The sequence below is a fragment of the Serinus canaria genome, chromosome 18 (assembly GCF_022539315.1).
Source record: "Serinus canaria isolate serCan28SL12 chromosome 18, serCan2020, whole genome shotgun sequence".
NCBI classification, from domain to species: Eukaryota; Metazoa; Chordata; class Aves; order Passeriformes; family Fringillidae; genus Serinus; species Serinus canaria.
In genome coordinates this window covers 1067500-1086069 of record NC_066331.1, presented here as the reverse complement: position 1 = coordinate 1086069, position 18570 = coordinate 1067500, and the positions used below count along the sequence as shown (strand labels likewise).

General features: G+C 65.7%; 3 protein-coding genes across 4 annotated transcripts; 2 read left to right on the top strand and 1 right to left on the bottom strand.

The window, feature by feature from the left end:
• The first annotated feature begins 278 nt into the window (after positions 1-278).
• FAAP100 (FA core complex associated protein 100) lies at positions 279-7588 on the top strand. 2 transcript variants are annotated; one of them, XM_050981546.1, is made up of 10 exons: positions 279-339; positions 963-1136; positions 1772-1890; positions 2093-3060; positions 3558-3708; positions 4566-5320; positions 5596-5732; positions 6288-6404; positions 6753-6839; positions 6913-7588. In XM_050981546.1, exons 2-10 carry the CDS (start codon positions 972-974, stop codon positions 7045-7047), a joined length of 2634 nt encoding a protein of 877 aa, XP_050837503.1. In that variant the 5' UTR covers positions 279-339; positions 963-971; the 3' UTR covers positions 7048-7588. The 2 variants fall into 2 exon arrangements, with proteins under 2 accessions (XP_050837503.1, XP_050837504.1); XM_050981547.1 differs by lacking the exons at positions 6753-6839; positions 6913-7588 and having other exon boundaries at positions 5596-5793.
• Positions 7589-8008: 420 nt separating this feature from the next.
• On the bottom strand, positions 8009-10964 carry FSCN2 (fascin actin-bundling protein 2, retinal). Its single transcript, XM_009094550.4, has 5 exons — positions 10142-10964; positions 8751-8907; positions 8546-8667; positions 8311-8478; positions 8009-8227 (listed from the first exon to the last, which is right to left on the bottom strand). The coding sequence occupies exons 1-5, from the start codon at positions 10962-10964 to the stop codon at positions 8022-8024; spliced, it is 1476 nt and encodes a 491-aa protein (XP_009092798.2). The 3' UTR covers positions 8009-8021.
• Positions 10965-14658: 3694 nt separating this feature from the next.
• On the top strand, positions 14659-17716 carry ACTG1 (actin gamma 1). The gene is made up of 6 exons (XM_050981253.1): positions 14659-14803; positions 15212-15342; positions 15429-15668; positions 15971-16409; positions 16554-16735; positions 16822-17716. Exons 2-6 carry the CDS (start codon positions 15220-15222, stop codon positions 16963-16965), a joined length of 1128 nt encoding a protein of 375 aa, XP_050837210.1. The 5' UTR covers positions 14659-14803; positions 15212-15219; the 3' UTR covers positions 16966-17716.
• The last annotated feature ends 854 nt before the right edge of the window (positions 17717-18570 follow it).

Genomic DNA, 18570 nt, shown 5'->3' with positions numbered 1-18570 from the left:
GGCGGGGGTTCCTCCCCTCCCGGTACCGATTCCCGTGCCGGGATGAGGGGGTCACTCATGGGGCGGGTGTTCCTCCCCTCCCGGTACCGATCCCCGTGCCGGGATGAGGGGGGTCCCTCCCCTCCCGGTACCGATCCCCGTGCCGGGATCAGGGGATCCCTCCCCTCCCGGTACCGATCCCTGTGCAGGGATGAGGGGGTCCCTCCCCTCCCGGTACCGACCCCCAGGAGCCGCCCCCCCCCGCCCCGCGGCGCTTTACGGCCTGTCGTAAACTCCCCCCCGCCCATTGCGGCGGCCGCCGCGCAGCCGTAAAGCGGAGCCGCCCGCGCCCCCCGCCCGGTACCCGCGGCCCCTCCGGGAGGGATTTGGGGGGGGACGGGATGGGGGGGAGAGGGGCGGGGGTTTGGGTGAGGGGCTGTGGGCTGGGCGGGGGTGGGGCTGGGTGGGGAGCTGTCAGTGGAGCTGGGCTTGGGGGGGCCTGGCGGGGTCTCAGTATGGGGGGGGGCTGCGGGACAGGGTCTGGAGTACAAGTACTGTGATGTGGGGGGGTCGGGGATGGGTCTGGGGGATCTGGGGTACAAGTACTGTGATGTGGGGGGGTCGGGGATGGGTCTGGGGGTTCTGGGGTACAAGGACTGTGATGTGGGGGGGTCGGGGATGGGTCTGGGCGTTCTGGGGTACAAGGACTGTGATGTGGGGGGGTCGGGGGTGGGTCTGGGGGGTCTGAGGTACAAGGCCTGTGATATGGGGGGGGTCTGGGGGTCGTGGAGGTGGGAATGGGGGGGCTGAGGTTGATGCTGGCGAGGGGGCTGCTTGTGGGGCTGGGGCTGAGGGTCTCATTCGGAGGAGACGGGGCTGTGGGGCGCAGGGGTCTGCAGGGCTGTGTCACCACACACTGCCCACCGCTCGGGGGTCCCGGCTCAGCCCTTCACACCCTTGCTGCCCCCTCCCCACACCCCCAGGCCGGCACCATGGCGCAGGTGGGGCACAGGGTGGATTACCTGGCCGGATTCTGCTGCCCGGTGGGGGGGCTGGTGGCAGGCAAGCCGAGGGTGCTGTGCCATGAGAACGAGATCTACCTCTCCAACGGCACCGAGTTCGTCTACGTGTATGACCAGGAGGGCAAAGTGCTCAAGGTGAGGGGCTTGGCGGGCTGGGGGATCACTGTCCCCCCCCCCCATCCTGTGGGGACACCCCCTAGTCATGTCCCTATCCCTGGATTCCCTCTGTCAGCATCCAACAAACAAACCCTACAAGCAGCACCCTTTGCTGTGGGGTTTGGTGGGGTTTGGGGGTGCTGCCAGCTGGCCCCTCTCCCAGTCCTGTGGGACACACATTGGCTCAGACTCCTCAGGCTCATTCCCCCCAGCACAAGGGCTTCTCTCCCCTCTCCCCCCAGGCCTGGCTGCTGTCCCCGCTGTCACAGAGCCCTGACTGACACGCTGCTGCCTTTGTTAATTTGTTCTGATTATCATTTCTAAGAAATCCACCGCTGTACGAGCGGGATCTGCCTCCCACACTGCGCTCCCGGCTCGGCAAAGTAGAGCACGTACCCTGCTCCCTGTTTTCCTTCCCCTCAGGGAGCGGGAACGACAGCCTGCCTCAGCCCCTCTCCCACCCCCCCACCCGGGAACACCCAGCTGGGTGCTGCCCAGGGATCCCTTTGTCCCTGGAAACCGCTTTGGATCCCCCTTCTGCAGGGAGCCGCCTTGTCCCTGCCGCCCCTGTGGGTGCCGTGGGAGGTGACGTTTGCTTGTGTCCCCCCTGCCAGGCTGTGTTCCGCTGCCCTGACCAGGTGTGGCACGTGGAGCTGCTGCCCCAGCCCCGGCAGCTCTACATCCTGTGTGCCCACAGTGGGATCTACTGTGTGTCCCTGGAGCAGCAGAGCAGGTGAGCAGGGGTGACCCCCTTCCCTGGGCTCCCGGGGCTGCCCTGCCTGCCGTGGGAAATGTCAGGCTCTGGATCCATCTCTGCCGGTGCTAAAAGCTCTCCTGCAGGAGTTCACTTCCCAGGGCCAGGCAAAGAGGCAGCCAAGGCACACGCTGGCTTCTCCCCACGGCTTGGCTCAGAGCTCTTCCCTGTTTTCCCAAAGGTTAATGGAGCAGACGGACGGTGACGGCCAAGAAAGCAACGGCCCTTCCGGCATCTTCCCGGTGGAAGCGGACGCCTGCATCTTCCCTGACGCCAGCCTGAGCATGTTCACCCTGCTCAGCACCTTCGTCATCACGCTGGCCCAGGACGAGGGCAAGTGGTGGATGCGGCTGCACGAGCTGCCGCGCCCGGAGCAGGACGGGCCCCCGTACCGGCAGGTCAGCCAGGTGGAGTTCTGCCCCGGGAGCCCTCCCGGGGACGCGGCGGACGCGCCACCCTCCTGCTTCCTGCCCGTGCTGTGCTGCGCGGCCGCGCCCGGCACCCAGGGGCTCTGGTGCTCGGGGGGCTTCGTGCTGGAGGAGCCCCTCTTCAGCCTCCTCTTCGGCATCGACGTGGCCATGCTGGAGTCGCCCATGATCCTGTGCGGCTTCCCGGACGGGCAGCTCTGCTCCGTGCCCCTCAAAGCCCTCAGCTCCTCGCCCACCGCCGACGGCTGCCGCGACGTGTCCACGCCGGCACCGCCCGTGAAGATCCTGCACCACCTGGAGGAGCCCATCGTGTTCATCGGGGCGCTGCGCACCGAGCGGCGCGCGGCCGACGACGATGACACCGACGACACCGACACTGAGCCGCCCGCGGGCGACCCCGGCTGTGACTGCGTGGTGGCCGTGGGCCACTACGGGAAGATGGTGGCGGTGAAGGCGGATCAGCGGGAGGAGGCCACGGTGCCGGAGCTCAGAGAGTATTACCTGCGCGGGCCCATCCTGTGCGCGGCCTGCGGCAGCGGCTCCCGCATGTACTACAGCACCCACTCGGACATCTCCGCCATCGACCTGGACTGGGCGGGCGACTCCTCGGACCCCGAGGACACAGAGAGCGGTGCCGGCGTGCTGCCCCCCGTGCTGTCCCCGGCCAGCCTGAGTATCTGTAGCGTGGTGGCTCTTTCCCTGTCCTCTCGGGCCTCGGAAGGTACTGGGGGGCAGCGGGGTGGGATCTCACCTCTACTCTCTCCAGCTCCATGTGGGTTGGGTGGGGCTCCATCCTTCATCCTTGTTGTTTCCCCTTGGTTTTGTAAGTTGTTCCTATCCGTTGTGATTCCTGCTCTTCGCTGCCCAGTCCCTCAGCTTGGAATTGCAGTAACTGCTTAGCTGTGGGCTCCCTCCAAAAAGGAGGTGTTCAGCGTGCCTCTGGACTGGCCACCAACAGAACCTGTGCCACCAACAGGTCCCCTGTGTGACAGCTGGGTGCTGTTGGCTTTGGCTGGGGAGTGGCAGGCACAGCATGGTGTCCCATCTCAGGGCTCTGTGTGTGAGCGAGTTGTGCTGTGGTGATCCGTGTCTGCCTCCATTGTACCCCACTTCCTTAGGGAGGCAGTGCCATGCTGCTCCCTGTCCCCCCCCACCTCAGCCATCCAGGAAGGCCCTGCTCCCTTCCTGGCCCCTGACCCACCCCGTCTGTGCCCACAGGGGAGTCGGAGCTGTTGGCCCTGTCGGCCAAGGGCCGCCTCGTGTCCTGTGGGCTGTGCAGCCCCGAGGAGCCGGACGTGGAGCTGACCCCTGCTGAGATCGGCCGGAGGATCAAGGAGCTGCTGTCGGGCATAGGGGACACCTCAGAGAGGTAAAGGTGGCACCAAGCTTGGGGTTGTGCAGGTCATTGCCAGTAATTAATTACGGAATCACAGAATGGTTTGGGTAAGAGAGACCTTGAAGCTCATCCCATTCCACCCCCATGGGCAGGGGCAGCTACAGCTTCTCTGGGCACCCTGTGCCAGGGCCTGCCCACCCGCAGAGAGAACAATTCCTTCCCAATATCCCATCTAACCCTGCCCTCTGGCAGTGGGAAGCCATTCCTCTTTATCCTTCACTCCAGGCCCTTGTCCAAAGTCACTCTCCAGCTCTCTCAGAGCCCCTTTAGACACTGCAGGGGGCCCTAATGTCTCTGTGGAGCCTTTTTTTCTCCAGGCTGAACACCCCCATCTCTCCTCAAGCTTTTCTCTTGGAAAACTGCTCCAGCATTTACCTTTCCAGGCTGGGAAGCCCCCCCAGCCTTGATAATATAAAACCAGTGTTTGAGGGCAGCCCCCTCCCATGGCACAGCCACGCCCAGCACTGTGGGCGGGCTGGCAGCGGCAGCCATGGCAGCAGAAGGTGGCACAGGCAGGGTGCCAGGCGCCTGCCACGCGTGCCAAGCCGGCAGTGACAGGCAGGGCAGGCGCATGCCTCCATCCTCCGTGGCTGGCTGTGTGTGAGGAGCGGCTGTGGGTGAGCTCCCCCTCCATCCACAGGGGTATTCCTGAAGTGTGGCTGTCCAGAGCCACTCCACAGGGTCAGCTCTGATGGGAACATGTGGTTGCCATGGCAGAGAAGCTGGGGGTTTCCCGTGGTGGGATCACACCAGGAGCAGCTCAGCTTGGCAGCACAGCGCCATCCTGGTGTCCCTCCCGTTCTTTCATCCCTGTCACATTGTCCTTGCAGAGTGTCCTTCCTGAAGAAGGCCGTGGACCAGAGGAACCGAGCCCTGGCCAGCCTGAACCAGGTGATGAACGTGAGCGCGGCACTGCTCTCCAGCCAGGAGGGCCACAAGCCCATCGCCTGCACCATCACTGCCAACTGGAGCTGCCTCCTGCTCCAGGACACCGTCACCATCTCCTGCTTGCTGGAAAACTGCAGCGAGTACAGCCTGGAGGAGGGCTGGACCCTCTGTGTCCAGCTTCTGGCCAGCCCCAGTGCCTTAGAGGAGGAATCCATGGATTCGGCCACCACCTTCACCTTCCCCATTGACCAGCTGCTCCCCGGGAACAAGCGGGAGCTGACGCTGCCCCTCGGCCCCACTGCGGACACCAAGCTGGACCTGCCTCTGACCATCTCCTGTGCCCTCTACTACAGTTTAAGGGATATTTTGGGCAGTGGCTCCGACTCCTCCGAGGACCTGGATGACTTCCTGCCTGACGACTCGCCCCTGCTGTCCCCAGACAGGGAAGGGATCTGCCTGCCCCTCAGCCAATGCACCATTGACATGCTCCAGTGCCTCCGTTTCGGGAGCAGCCCCCCTGGGCCCAACGCCCCCCCTGCTCCCTCAGACCCTGTGGAGACCTTCCTCAAAGTGTCCCGGGAACAGACTGAACCCGAGGAGGGGAAAACCCCGGCAGAGGAGAACCTGCCCCCCTCGGCAGCGTCCATCCGGGTGTCCTCGGAGCTGCTGAAAAATGCTCTCAAAACTTCGGAAACAGGTGGGTCCCTGGAGAGGAGCATCCCGGGAGTCACAGAGGTTCCTGGGGCAGGGGAGCTGGCAGGGTGGCACTGTCACAGCCCCTCCCTTGGGCACAGAGGGCTGTGTGACCCCACTGCCCCCACACAGCCTTGGCACACATGGCAGTGGCACGACTGAGCTCTGCATGTCCCAGTGTGGGGAGGTCCAGCCCATGCTACCCCTGCCCCTTCAGGGGCTGCCTCGGGCACACACTGACAGTAGTGTCACATCTCTGCTCTGTCCTTTGGTCCCCAGATGTCCCACTTTGCTGTGCCACCCTGCGCTGGCTGCTGGCTGAGAACCCTGGGGCCGAGGTGCTGAGCAGCACGGAGGTGGCATCGGTGTGTGGCACAGCACCCGACGGTGGCCACGTCCAGCTGCTCGTCCGAGAGGCAAGGAATGGGTTAGCCCTGAGCCAAGGAATCCAGCTCCTTCCTGGAGCCAGGGAGATGAGTGGGTGCATGGCTGTGCCATTCTGACTCCCTTCTCTGAGCTGGACCCGCAGCACTCCCAGTCCATTCTCCCAGTCCTGGGCTTCCCAAAGGCTGTGGTCATTTCCCTCCTTCTCCACATGTTCCCATTTCTTTGGTTCTAGAAAATGCACTTGGATTTGGGTTGTAAATCCACCCCACGCAAAATTCCCCTCTAAGGCACAGGGAAAACAGGGATTTCTGCCCAGCACTTCTGCCTGACCCCACCTGAGGGGCCCCCAGGTACCTGGCACAGGTGGATTTGCACCTGAGAGCTCAGATGTCCCCAAGGTGATGAGTGACAGTGTTCATTCTGCCAGGGCTCACCTGGTAGCACCGGGCTGTGTCAACTGCTCCTGGGAGAGTGGGAGGGTTTGGGGGTGTTTGGAGCCTTCTGGGGAACCTGGTGCCCATGGGGCGGGGTTCTGGCCCCCCACTGCCAGCAAGGGTGGCAGTGACACTGCTCTCGCTGTCCAGGTGGCCATGAATGACCTGAGCCCTGCAGGTCCCATCCAGGCTGTGGAGATCCTGATGGAGAGCCCGTCCCTGGCCCACATGTGCAGGACACACCACGCCGTCATCCGGCGCATACAGGTACCCCCCTGGGGCAGGGGCACCCCAAGTGACCCCAAATCCCCTGAAATGGAGCCTGGGGTGCAGTAGGGGATGTTTCTGTGGCACCATGGTGTGACAGACCAGCACCTGGGAGTCCCCAGACGCGGGGGTCCCGCATGTGGGGTTTGGGCTGCCCTGAGACTTGGGCTCCCCAGCGCTCAGACTCTCTGAGACTGGGAGTTCCCAAGGTTGGGGCTCCCAGAGCTGGGGGTCCCTGGGGCTGGGGGTCCCTGGGGATCCATGGGGCCGGGATCCCTAAGGGTGGGGTCCCTGGAGCTAGGTGCTGCCAGGTCCCCAGCCCCTTCCATCCCTCCCTGCCTCGCCCAGGCGCTGGTGATGGAGCAGGCAGCGCAGGGCTCGGGCCCCCCTGACCTCCGCATGCAGTACCTGCGTCAGATCCAGGCCAACCACGAGGTGAGCCCCCCGATCCCCTCCCCGTGGGGACCCCACCACCAGCCCGTCCCTCACCCGCGCCCCCCTCCCGCAGATGCTGCTGAAGGAGGCGCAGACCCTCCGGGACCAGCCGCCCCTGGGCGGGGAGGGGGCTGAGGGCTCTGCCACGGCCGAGAAGCTCCTGAACATCTACCGGCAGCTGCGGAACCCCAGCCTGGTCCTGCTGTGAGCGGGGGGCGGCCAGCCCGCCCCAAACCCCGCCGGCCGGGGTGGGGGCCCACGGGAGAGCCCCCCACCCCACCCCACCAGAGCAGGAGCGGGGCCGGCGGCAGTCTGGGCGGGGGTGTGTCTGTGCGTGTTTCGTGGTCGTGTTGTCGGCAGCACCGGGGGGGTCTCGGGGCTCCGGTGGCGGAGCGGGGGCTCCTGGGCTGGCCCAGCCCTGCCCCGCTGCCCCCCAGCCCGGCCAGGCCGGGGCAGCCCCCTGGGGCCGCGCTGTCTTGTGGATCCGTGGTAGTGTAGTGGCCGTGCCGAGCCGGGCCGGCCGCGGGCTGAGCCCCCCGAGCCGCTTTCAGGATCAGGACAAACAGGGTGCTGTGCCCGGGGGAGCCCCATTTTCTGCTGGGCAGGGGAGGGGGTCTCCGCTCCCCCGTTGTTTCTATAAATGATCTCGTATCTCCATGCTGGTGCGGCGTGGTCCGGCCCTGGCCCCTCCCGCACCTCTCCACTGTCTGTAACTCTGTCGTCTGCCATGAAAACGATCCTGTTGCTCACCCTGTGCCTGGCTCTGTTCCTTTCCGTCCTCCCAGAGGGTCCTGGCAGCTCTTGGGGTGGGGGTCTTCCACTGCCACCCCCTGCTCCCCCAGCCTGGCAGAGGAGCAACCCCCTCGGGCTCCTGCCTGCAGTGGCTTGGCTTTGCTGACCCTTCCCCATCCCGTGTGGCACCCCGAGGGTCCCTGCATCCCACTGGCCCCCTGATCAGCCCTTTCCATGGGGTCTGTGCGCTCATGGGAGGAAAACAGGGCTGGATCTCCATGGGAAGGATGACGCGGTGGTGCCTCGGTGTGATCCAGGTGACTTTAATGCCATGAGTCGCGGGCGCGGGGACACAGCTGCCACGGACAGTGCCACCGCTGCCACCACCCCTCTTTGCCAGGGACAGGCGGGTGCCCGTGGGCGGGGGTGGCCGCGGGGGGGCTCTGGGGGTCAGTACTCCCAGAGCGTGGCCCGCAGCACGGACTCGCTGTCGGCGCGCAGGGTCCCCGCGGGGTCCCCGCGCAGGTACCGCCCGTTCTTCCCTTTGATGGCCATGCGGCCCCGCTCCCGGAACTCGAAGAAGAAATCCTCGGACAGGTCCCCGTCGCTGCACACCGACCCGCTGCTCGCCACGTACCAGTACTTGCCCCCCTGGCCTGCGGGGAGCCCCGGGGAGTGTCAGTGCAGGCCGGATGGACCCCCAGGGCCATACCACCCACCCCACAGACCTTCTACTCACCTTGGATCTGGTAGGCGCCGTCGCTGAAGCTGATGTGGAAGACGTCGTAGACGGAGCGGTTGGAGTCGAGCAGGTTGGAGCCCCGGTGGTAGCAGACGAAGCCGTGCTCCCCCCGCAGCACCAGCATCGGCCGGTTGATCAGCTTCAGAGTGAACTCCTCGTCCTCCCCTGCGCAGCACCCAGCCCTCAGCACCCTGGGGCACCCCCCGTCCCCCCCGTGCCCCCCAGCACTCACCCACGGTGTCGCTGACGGCCGCCAGCTGCCCGTTCCTCTTGGTGCAGACGTAGCGGCCGTTGCTGGCGCGCAGGGCCACACGCCGCCCGCGCCACTCGATGTCAAACATGGTGTTGGCAGCGCTGGTGACAGAGGGACGGCGTCAGTTGGGGGTGCCTGTGTCCCCCCAATCCATCTCTCCACCCCACACTGCAGGCTCACTCACATTTCGGTGGCCACGGCCTGGATGCCCCCGTGGGCCACCAGGGTCCAGTAGCTGCCGGTATTGGTGTGGAGGCTGCACTTGTTGGTGTCACGGTCGATCTGCAGCTGGAAGGTCTCGTGGTTCAGCTCCTCGTCCTGGTTTGCCGAGACATTCACACCTGGGGGGAGAGTGGATGTTGGTGCTGGTCCTGCTCTGGACATGAGCACTGGTCACACTCCAGCCATCAGCGCCACTCCTGGTCCAGCAACTGGCACCAGTCCCTCTCTGACTGCCAGCACTGGTCCTGTCCTGGCCCTGGGCAGCAGCCTCAGTCTGGCCATGGCCACCAATCCCACTTTGGCACTATTTGCACCGGTCCTACTCTAGTCATCATCAGTGACTCCACTGTGTCCACTGTCACCAATCCCAACCCAGCCACAGGCACCAATCCCACTCAGGCCATCAGGACCAATTCCTGCCCAGCCCATTGTCACTGTCCCATTCCAGCCATTGGCACCCATCCTATTCCAGCCATGGGTATCGGTTCCACTCTGTTGGCTCCTGTCACTAAAACCCCTCTGTCCACGGTCACTGATCCCACTGATCCCACTGTGGCCATTGGCAGCGATCCTGCTCTGGCCAGCAGGACCAATCGCATTCCAGCCATTGTCCCACCCCACCCATCACCGCTGCTGCCCCACGGCCACCCTCCCCCTCCCCCCAAATCCTCCTGCCAACAATTGTGCTAATTGGGCTGGTTAATCAGCTTGTCACCGCCATGTCCATCTGGTCACAAACCCCTATTTATAGCTGGTCCCCCTCGTCACCCGGCACTAAGCTGCTTGGCACAGGGGTGGCACCGTCCCTGGGGGGCACCTGGGGGCGAGTGGGGTCCCTTGGGTCTCGAACAAAGGGTTCTGCTCACCTGTGGTCACATCTGCTGGCTCTACACACGTGTGTGCACACAGGGCATTGTGTGTGGCGTGCACAGGCACACGTGTGAGCCTACGGATGCTGCACAGAGCATGGCACACCTGTGTGTGTGTGCGTGTGCACGTACACACCTGTGCACACCCACGGCCCTGCACGTGTTCACACACACAGCTCTGTGCATGCCCACAGAGCCCTGCACATGCACACACGTGTGTACACACACACCCACGCCTTCCCCCCAGCTGCTCCCACTCCATCCTCACTGACCTCAGCCCTCCCAGGCAGACAGGATTCCCCATGTCCCTCTCCAGCAGCCAGGCTGGGGTCCCCCATGTCCCCAGGATGTGGCTGTAGGATCCCCCCAGGCAGGCACAGTGGTGTGGGTCTGCCCCAGTGTAGGGGTCCCAGGGGTGCTCCCACGGAGCTGTGGGGGTCCCTGGGTGGGCAGGGAGTGGGCGCGGGGTGTGGGGAGCTCTTACCCTGCCGGATGGAGACATATCTACCATTGGCCGCCGTGAACACCACCTGGGGGTGACTCTCCTCCAGGTCAAAGAGTTCATCTTTGCCCGGCTTGGAGCTGCGGCCGGATTTGAGGGTGCCGGTGGGTCCGGTGGGCGCCAGGTACTTCCCGTCGCAGTCCTTGAACGCCAACTTGCCGGCCTTGAACTCGAGGGTGTAGCCGGTGCCGGCGCCGGGCTCGGGCACCAGGGTGCCATCGCAGCGCAGGTAGCGCTCGTCGGCCGTGCGCAGGCTGTACTTCTTGTCCTGGAAGCAGAGGGTGATGAGCGCGTCCACCCCCCAGGGCAGGTTGCTGTCGGTGGCGATCTCGTCCTCGTGGGCGCTCAGGTGGGCGTAGCGGCGGCGGCTGACGCTCAGCAGGTTGGCCTGGGGGTGCATGGCCAGGTGCACGGTCCAGAGCTCCCCCTCGGTCACGCTGGGGGCGAAGCAGGACAGCCGGTCCTCGCGGCCGCCAAAGAAGCGCCGGTGCGGGGCCGACTGCAGCGCCCAGCGCCCGTCCGACTGCGTAATGATGCTGAAGCCTTCGTCCCGGCCAGGCTGCTCCGCCTCGCAGTGCACCTTCCCGTCCTTGTCGGCGCCCAGGTACCGGCCCAGGTGGCTCTTGAGGAAGACGATGGAGCTGTCGGCTTCATCCTGCTCCAGCGTCCAGATCTGCTTGCGCTTGAGGCTGGGCGCCGAGGCGTTCACCTTGTAGCCGAAGCTCTCCGCCGTCAGGTACCGGCTCTCGCAGTTGATCAGCCCGAACTGGATCTTCAGCACCTGGTGGATCCCATTCGTTGGCATCTTCCGCCGAGGCGGGGCGGCCCCCGGGGGCCGGCGGGGGCTCCCCGGCGCTGCCGAGCCCGGGCGTCGCGGCGGGGCCGGACGGAGCGCCCGCGGCAGGGGCGGCTGCGCTGCCCCGGACCCACGGAGCGGGACGGGGCCCCGGGGGGGCTGCGACCCGTTCGATTACCCGCAGGTGGGATTAGAGACCGGCCCGGTTGCGATGGGCACCGGGGGCGCCCGGGCGAGGGGGCACCGCGGCAGCCCCCGGCCACGCCACCGTCCCTCGCCGCGGCCCCGTCCTGCTGTGGCGGACCGCGGGTGGAAAACTTGGGTGGGAACCCGATCCGGGACGGCGTATCCGTTCCGATCCCAGCGGGTTAAGGTTACCGGCCCCTCTGATTCAGCAGCGGGTCACCTCCAGCCGCGCCGCCTCCCGGCCAGCCCCTAAGCGCCTTTTCCAATTAGCCAGGCATTTTGATTAGTGTAAACCTTTTATCCCGCTTTGGGGCCCTTGGCCTCCATCTGTCCTGTGGCCCCAAATCCCTTCTGCAGATGTGGATCGGGGTCACGGACGCCCCCGAGCCCCCGGAGCCAGGCCCCGGGGCGTGGGCTCCTTCGGGGCTGAGCCTGCCTGGAGCTCATGGCAGAGATGAGGGGGGACAGGAGAAGATGAGGCCATGGGGGGCAGGAGGGGACGGCGGAGTAGGGGACAGTCCCCACTCCAACCCCAGCCCTGCTGGGACCCCCGGCCTCGGCCACGCTCCACTGGGGGACAGACGGGGACGGGCTCTGTCACCACCCGGGCCCCCTGAAGTGCGCCGACCCCCCGTGCCGGGGTCTGGCCGTGCAGTGGCGATGCCGCACCGGCTCCCGCCGCCGTCCCCCCGGCCCTGCGGCTCCGGTGTCAGCCCGGTGCCCGGTTATTGTTCCCGCAAACAGCCCCAGCTTTGGTTGCTCATGACTTTTTCATGCCGCGCTGGCGCTGCCCGCGCCGGGGGGTGCCGAGGCCCCCCGAGCCGCGACACCCGAGCCGCGGCCGCGCGGCCGCTGTAACTGACCCCCGAAACGGAGCCGGCTCGGCTTTCGGGCCCGGCGCGGGGGGAATAAATGGGTCAGGGTCCTGGGGGGCCCGGGGGGGGCGTGGAGACCCGCGTGGCTCTCGGTGGGTGCCCGCCGGCACCTGCCCGCCAGCGCAGCCGGGAGCGGCATTTATACATCCCGGCCCCCCTCCCGTCCCTCCCGGCCGGGTCAGGTTCCTCTCGGGGGGGCCCTGGGCGCTGTCCCATAGGCACAGCATGTCCCTGCGTCCCCCCGGCCTGGGGACAGCCAGACCCCTCCCCACTGAGGGCTGCTGGGACCGGACGTGCTCGTGACAACCCCTCTGGGCACCGCAGGGGGCTGGGTGGGTGTCCCCTCAGTGAGGGCGACCCCTCCGGGTGGGTGACCCCTCCGGGTGGGTGTCCCTGTCCCCCCGATTTCCATCCAACACCCTTGCCAGGAGGAAAATGGCTACCAGAGGGGGTCCCCAGCCCACAGCACTGGTGGGGGGCTGGCAGAGGGTAAGGGGGGGTTCATCTGTGCCCCACACGACCGTGGGGGGTCAGGAAGGGTCTTGGGGTGGGGGTCGTGGTCAGGATGCTGAGGGGGGGAGCCCCTCCTGGTTTCCATCCAGGGAGGGGTCAGGGGCTGTTGCGCTGCCCGGGGGCCCCAGTCCCTGGCAGGGGGCTGGCAGAGGGATGGGGGGGGCTCAACCGTGCCCCAGCAGCCCCGGGGGGGTCAGGGCACGGGCTCGGGGGGTCCGGTGGGGGATCAGGAGGGGAATCGGGGACCTGCGAGGTGGGACCCGCCCATCACCATCCCATCACCATCCCATCACTCCGCCCCTGCGCACGGGCAGTGGCGACGGACAGACGGACCGACAGACGCCGGGCGGCGGGGCGTGACGGGGGTGGTGCCTTCTTCTTCCTCCTCTTCCTCCTCCTCCTCTTCCTCCTCCTCTTCCTCCTCCTCCTCCTCGTCCTCCCGCCCCTGCCCCTCCCTGCCCGGCCCTGCCCTCCCTGAGTCACGGGTGGGGGTGGCCCCGGGGCTGTGTCCGGGCGGGGGGTGCGGCCGGGACGTCTCCCGGGGACCCGCGGGATGCGGGTGTCACCTGCGCCCCCCCCCCGAGCCAGACCCCCCCCCGGAGCCCTCCATGTCCCACCACGGCCCGGCTCCGGGACACGGGACCCCTGGAGCTGTGCCGGGACCCTCCAGGACCCCCGTCACCCCCCCGAGGCCATCCCGAGTCGCTGCCGTCTCTGTACCCCGACAGTCCCCGTGTCACCCATCCCGGTGGCACCGGGAGCTGCTCGGAAAGGCTGGCCAGGGGTGGGAATCCCGTGGGACGTGGGGACGGGGACTCCAGTGGCCGCCACTGCCGTGGGCCTGAGTGGCACCAGGAGCTGGCGTGGGTGGCCGGTGCTTGGGCCTCTGGAACAGCATGTGGCTACCTGGCACGGTATCTGGCACGATAGGTGGCTGCTCGGGATGGTCCATGGCTAATGTGACATGGGACATTGGCTACCTGACGTGACATGGCTACCTGACACGGGGTGTGGCTACCTGACACGGGGTGTGGCTGTTTGAATGGGTATATGGTACATGGCTGCCTGGTGGTATACGGCTACCTGGGGTGGTGCCTGGGCCCCTGGCGCGGCTGTGGCTACCTCGCACGGGGTGTGCCCACCTGAGATGGTACCTGGCTGCCTGACACAGTGTGTGCCCACCCGAGATGGCACCAGGCTACCTGATGTGATATGTGGCACCTGACACAGCGCGTGGCTACCTGACATGGGGCGTGGCTACCTGCTCCCACCGCATGACCACTCAGGACCCCGGGCACACACCTGGCTGGCAGCACACAGGTGGCAGCCATGGCAGGGGGGGCACAGGGCCCGGGGCACCCCCGAGGGAAAGGGGCTCGGGCATGGGGAGCCCCCAGGCTGGCTTGGGGCTGCACTGGGGCTGGGGTGGCTCCAGTGGGGTGTCCCTGGGGTCACCGGGATGTCACCTCAGGTGTGCGCTGGGCGCGGGGGCAGCACAGCTGGGGCTGGGGGTGCCGTGCCCAGGGGAGAGCTGTCACCTCTGGGATACGCAGTGTCACCTGGAGGTGCAGGGCAGAGCAGGGCTGCCCCGGGGGTCCCCAGCCCGGTGCTGAGTGGGGGGACCATGGCTGGGGGTCCCGGGTGGGTGTCACGGGTGGGGTGTGCAGGACCCACGGGTGGGGGTGCAGGTGGGAAAGGGGGGTGCCAGGGCCAGGTGGGGGTGCAGGTGTCATGAAAGGGGGGGGTCCCGGTGCCCGGCTGCGGGGTGCATGTGGGGGGGGTCCCGCTGCCCGGTTGGGGGGTGCACGTGTTCCCGGTGCTGCCCAGGGTGGGGGGCGCGGTCCCAACTTCGGGGTGCGGGGCCAGGCCCGGCCAGGCCCGCGGGGCCCGGCACTCCCGGAGGCGCTGCCGGGAGGGGTTCCGGAGCTGCCCGGGGCACGGCGCGGCCCGGGGGTCCCGCCGGGATCGGGGGGTCCCGCCGGAGCCGGGGGTCGCCCCCCCCCGCACCCCCCCGCCCCATGCAGGTTCCGGGGTGCTGAGGGGCGGGGCCAGCCCGGCAGCCGCCCCACGTGGCCTGGGCCGCGCCAGCCAATGAGAGAGCCGGTTTCTGAAAGATCTCCATATATGGCGATGTTCTCGGCCGAGGAGGAGGGGCTCTCGTCCCCCGGGTATAAAAGCGCGGGGCTGGAAGTCGTGCGGTCTCACTCAGCCGGCGGCAGCGGACCAGGCGGCACCGTCACCGCAGCGCCCACAGAAGCGACCCCCGCGCAGCAGGTACCGCACGGCTCCTGACCGCGCCCCCGCCGCCCTTTTCCACGCATTCCCCGGGGTGCGGGGTGGGCAGTTTTTACCATGATCGATTCCACTCGGCCCCGCCGTGGGCTGCGGCCGAGTAGCGCGTGTCCTGCCCCCTTGGTCCTCCCTTTCCCCCCTCCCCCCCGCGACGCCTTGGGATGGTGTCGGCCGTGGGGACAGGCCGGTGGGGGTGTGAGGGGGGCTGTGTCGCGATTGGTGGAGGAGGCGGGTGACGTCAGCGCGCGGGAGATTCAAACGGGCTGTTCAAGTGGAAGAAACCACTGGGGCGCCGTAGCGGGGGGGCCGGGCATGGCCCGGCGCCAGCGGCTCCTCCCGGGGCCGCGACGGGTGCTGACCCGGCCCTTCCTTTCCTCCGTCCCGCCGCAGCCTCCGCCATGGAAGAGGAAATCGCCGCCCTCGTCATCGACAATGGCTCCGGCATGTGCAAGGCCGGGTTCGCCGGGGACGACGCTCCCCGCGCCGTGTTCCCTTCGATCGTCGGCCGCCCCCGGCACCAGGTGAGGCGGGCGGGGAATGCGGGCTGGGGCTGGGCTGGGCTGGGGCGCGGCGGGGGCGGCGCTGACTCACCCGTTGGCTTTCGCAGGGTGTCATGGTGGGCATGGGGCAGAAGGACAGCTACGTGGGGGACGAGGCGCAGAGCAAGAGAGGCATCCTGACCCTCAAGTACCCGATCGAGCACGGCATCGTCACCAACTGGGATGACATGGAGAAGATCTGGCACCACACCTTTTACAACGAGCTGCGCGTGGCCCCCGAGGAGCACCCGGTGCTGCTCACAGAGGCTCCCCTGAACCCCAAGGCCAACAGAGAGAAGATGACGCAGGTACCGTGTTCTCTCCGCCCAGTGGCCCCCCTCACTCATTTCCTTCACGAATCTTCCTTGTTACATCTGAAACCTGAATTTTTTTTTCTTTTTTTTTTCTTTTGTTTCTCCCGACATTTTCAGGGTTCTGTTCTCCTGGCATTTCTCCCCTGACGCCTCAGGTTCTTTCATTTGTGTTTCTGCCTGCATCCTTTGGCTTTTCCTTCACACACCGGGGTTGCTCTGCATGCAGCATGTGTGTTCTAACACGAGTGCACACACCCAGCTGGGGGCTCGCTGCTCACTGACTCTTCTCCTTGCAGATCATGTTTGAGACCTTCAACACCCCGGCCATGTACGTGGCTATCCAGGCCGTGCTGTCCCTCTACGCCTCGGGCCGTACCACCGGGATTGTAATGGACTCCGGGGACGGTGTCACCCACACCGTGCCCATCTACGAGGGCTACGCCCTGCCCCACGCCATCCTGCGTCTGGACCTGGCTGGCCGCGACCTCACCGACTACCTCATGAAGATCCTCACCGAGAGGGGCTACAGCTTCACCACCACAGCCGAGCGCGAGATCGTGCGCGACATCAAGGAGAAGCTGTGCTACGTGGCGCTGGACTTCGAGCAGGAGATGGCCACGGCCGCCTCCTCCTCCTCGCTGGAGAAGAGCTACGAGCTGCCCGACGGGCAGGTCATCACCATCGGCAACGAGAGGTTCCGGTGTCCGGAGGCGCTGTTCCAGCCTTCCTTCCTGGGTGCGTGTGGGGCGGGGCTGGAGAGGGAGGGAGGGCCCTTAGGGAGTCCTGGTGGCACGGGCAAGGGGGTGGGTGGCACTGAGGGGTCCCGAGTGGCATTAATTAGATTAATGTGGCACTGATGGACCCGTGTTCCTCTTCCAGGCATGGAGTCTGCTGGCATCCACGAGACCACCTACAACTCCATCATGAAGTGTGACGTGGACATCAGGAAGGACCTGTACGCCAACACGGTGCTGTCTGGGGGCACCACCATGTACCCGGGCATCGCCGACCGTATGCAGAAGGAGATCACGGCGCTGGCTCCCAGCACCATGAAGATCAAGGTGGGCAGGGCTCCGTGGGGAGGGCAGGGTGGGCACAGGGGGCTGGAGCAGCTCTGACCCCACTCTCTCTCTCTCTCCTGGTGCAGATCATCGCCCCGCCCGAGCGCAAGTACTCCGTGTGGATCGGCGGCTCCATCCTGGCCTCCCTCTCCACCTTCCAGCAGATGTGGATCAGCAAGCAGGAGTACGACGAGTCCGGCCCCTCCATCGTCCACCGAAAATGCTTCTAAACGGACTGCGGGCCCCGCAGCCGCCCCACGCCCGGGAGGTGTGCCCAGGCATCCATACACCTCATGCCAGCCTCCTGCAACTGGAATAAGCCTTCTTCCAAAAGAATCCTGCCCTTGGGAAGTCTGTACTTGATGTTAGACACGTGGATGGGCACGCTGTCACTTGATTTGACCTTGTTGTAGCCGAGTTAGCCGGGCCCTGAGCTCGTACCCTGTACGGACCGGCTCCCCGGGGCTCCCCAAGCCCGGGGTTCCCCCACACTGACAGCGGCCCCGGGCCCGCTCTGTACAGGGTATTTGGAGCCAGACGTGTCCGTACATCCCGTGTGGAATATTCCAGGTTTCCTGTAGAGGCTGGTAGGAGTCCATCGAGAATTTTTTTCACCGTTTCTAGCAAGGTTGGGAAAAAAAAATACAAAACATATCGCATCCGAGCCTTACACCCCTCCTCATCTTCCTCCTCCTCCCCCTGATCCACCACGGGGCTCGAGTTCCTCAACCCCGAATTGCTGAAACTCTGCATTTACACCTGTAAATTTCTGCATTGTTTTAATTTATGTCAGATAATTTTTTTCTTTAGTTTTCTTTTTTTTTTTTTTTTGTACGTTGCCTTAATGTTCTCACGTGACGGTAGGAAAAACAAACAAAAGAACCAAAATTTGTTTAAAAATCATCCGAAAAGTTGAGAAATTGTAACGCCCAACAACACTTCATTGTGTAAGGAAAATAAAATGGTAAAAAGCTGCAGTAACTCCAGCTGGGTTTGTGTGGTGAGGGGGGGTATTGGGTGGGAGCTTCCCCAGGAAGCTGGGGTGGGGTTTTGGGGCTAAAAATAGCTATTTTGGGGCCAGAGCTATGGCCATGGGCTGGGTTTTCTCTCGGGGTGCTGCCCACCAGCCCTGCCCTGCCTTGGGTGCTCCAGCTCTTCTGTCCCCACCCTTCCTCCATCCTGGATTACCCGAGGTACCTCTGGGCACTGGTTGGGGTTCCCCTCAGGGATGCCCCAAACCCCTCTGGGGGTGCCCCAGGCCTGCAGGTGACAGTGGACTGAGGGGGACAGGGTAGCCCAGGGATCTCTGGGCCGTGGGGTCCCTCGGTGGCCCTGTGGTGGCACTGTCCCCTCTGTGCCAGAGACAGCGTGGGGTACAGGGTCCCCCTGGGCAGGGCCAGGCCCGGTGTGGGTGGGGGTCCCTGGGCCCCCCGGCTGTGCTGGGTGGGTGTGGGGTGTCCTGGGACCCCTCCAGCCTGTGACACCCACACTCAGCTGCAGCTGTCCCTCTGTCTGTCCCACCCTGCACCTGTCTGTCCAGCCATCCCTCCATCCTCTTATCTGTCCCCTGCGTCCGTCTGTCAGGCCTCCTTACATCCATCTGTCCATCCAGCTGTCCATTCCTTCCTGTGTCCATCTGTCTGTCCACCCAACTTGCACTTGCCTGGCTCATCATCCATCCCTCTCTGCCACAGTCCGTCCAGCTGTCCATCCCTCCTTTATGCATCTGTCCATCGCTCTCGCTGCCCATCTGCCTGTCCGTCTGTCCCTTTCCATGTCCGTCCATCTGTCCAGCCACCCTTCCGTCCCTTTGACAACCTGTCTGGCCTCCCTCC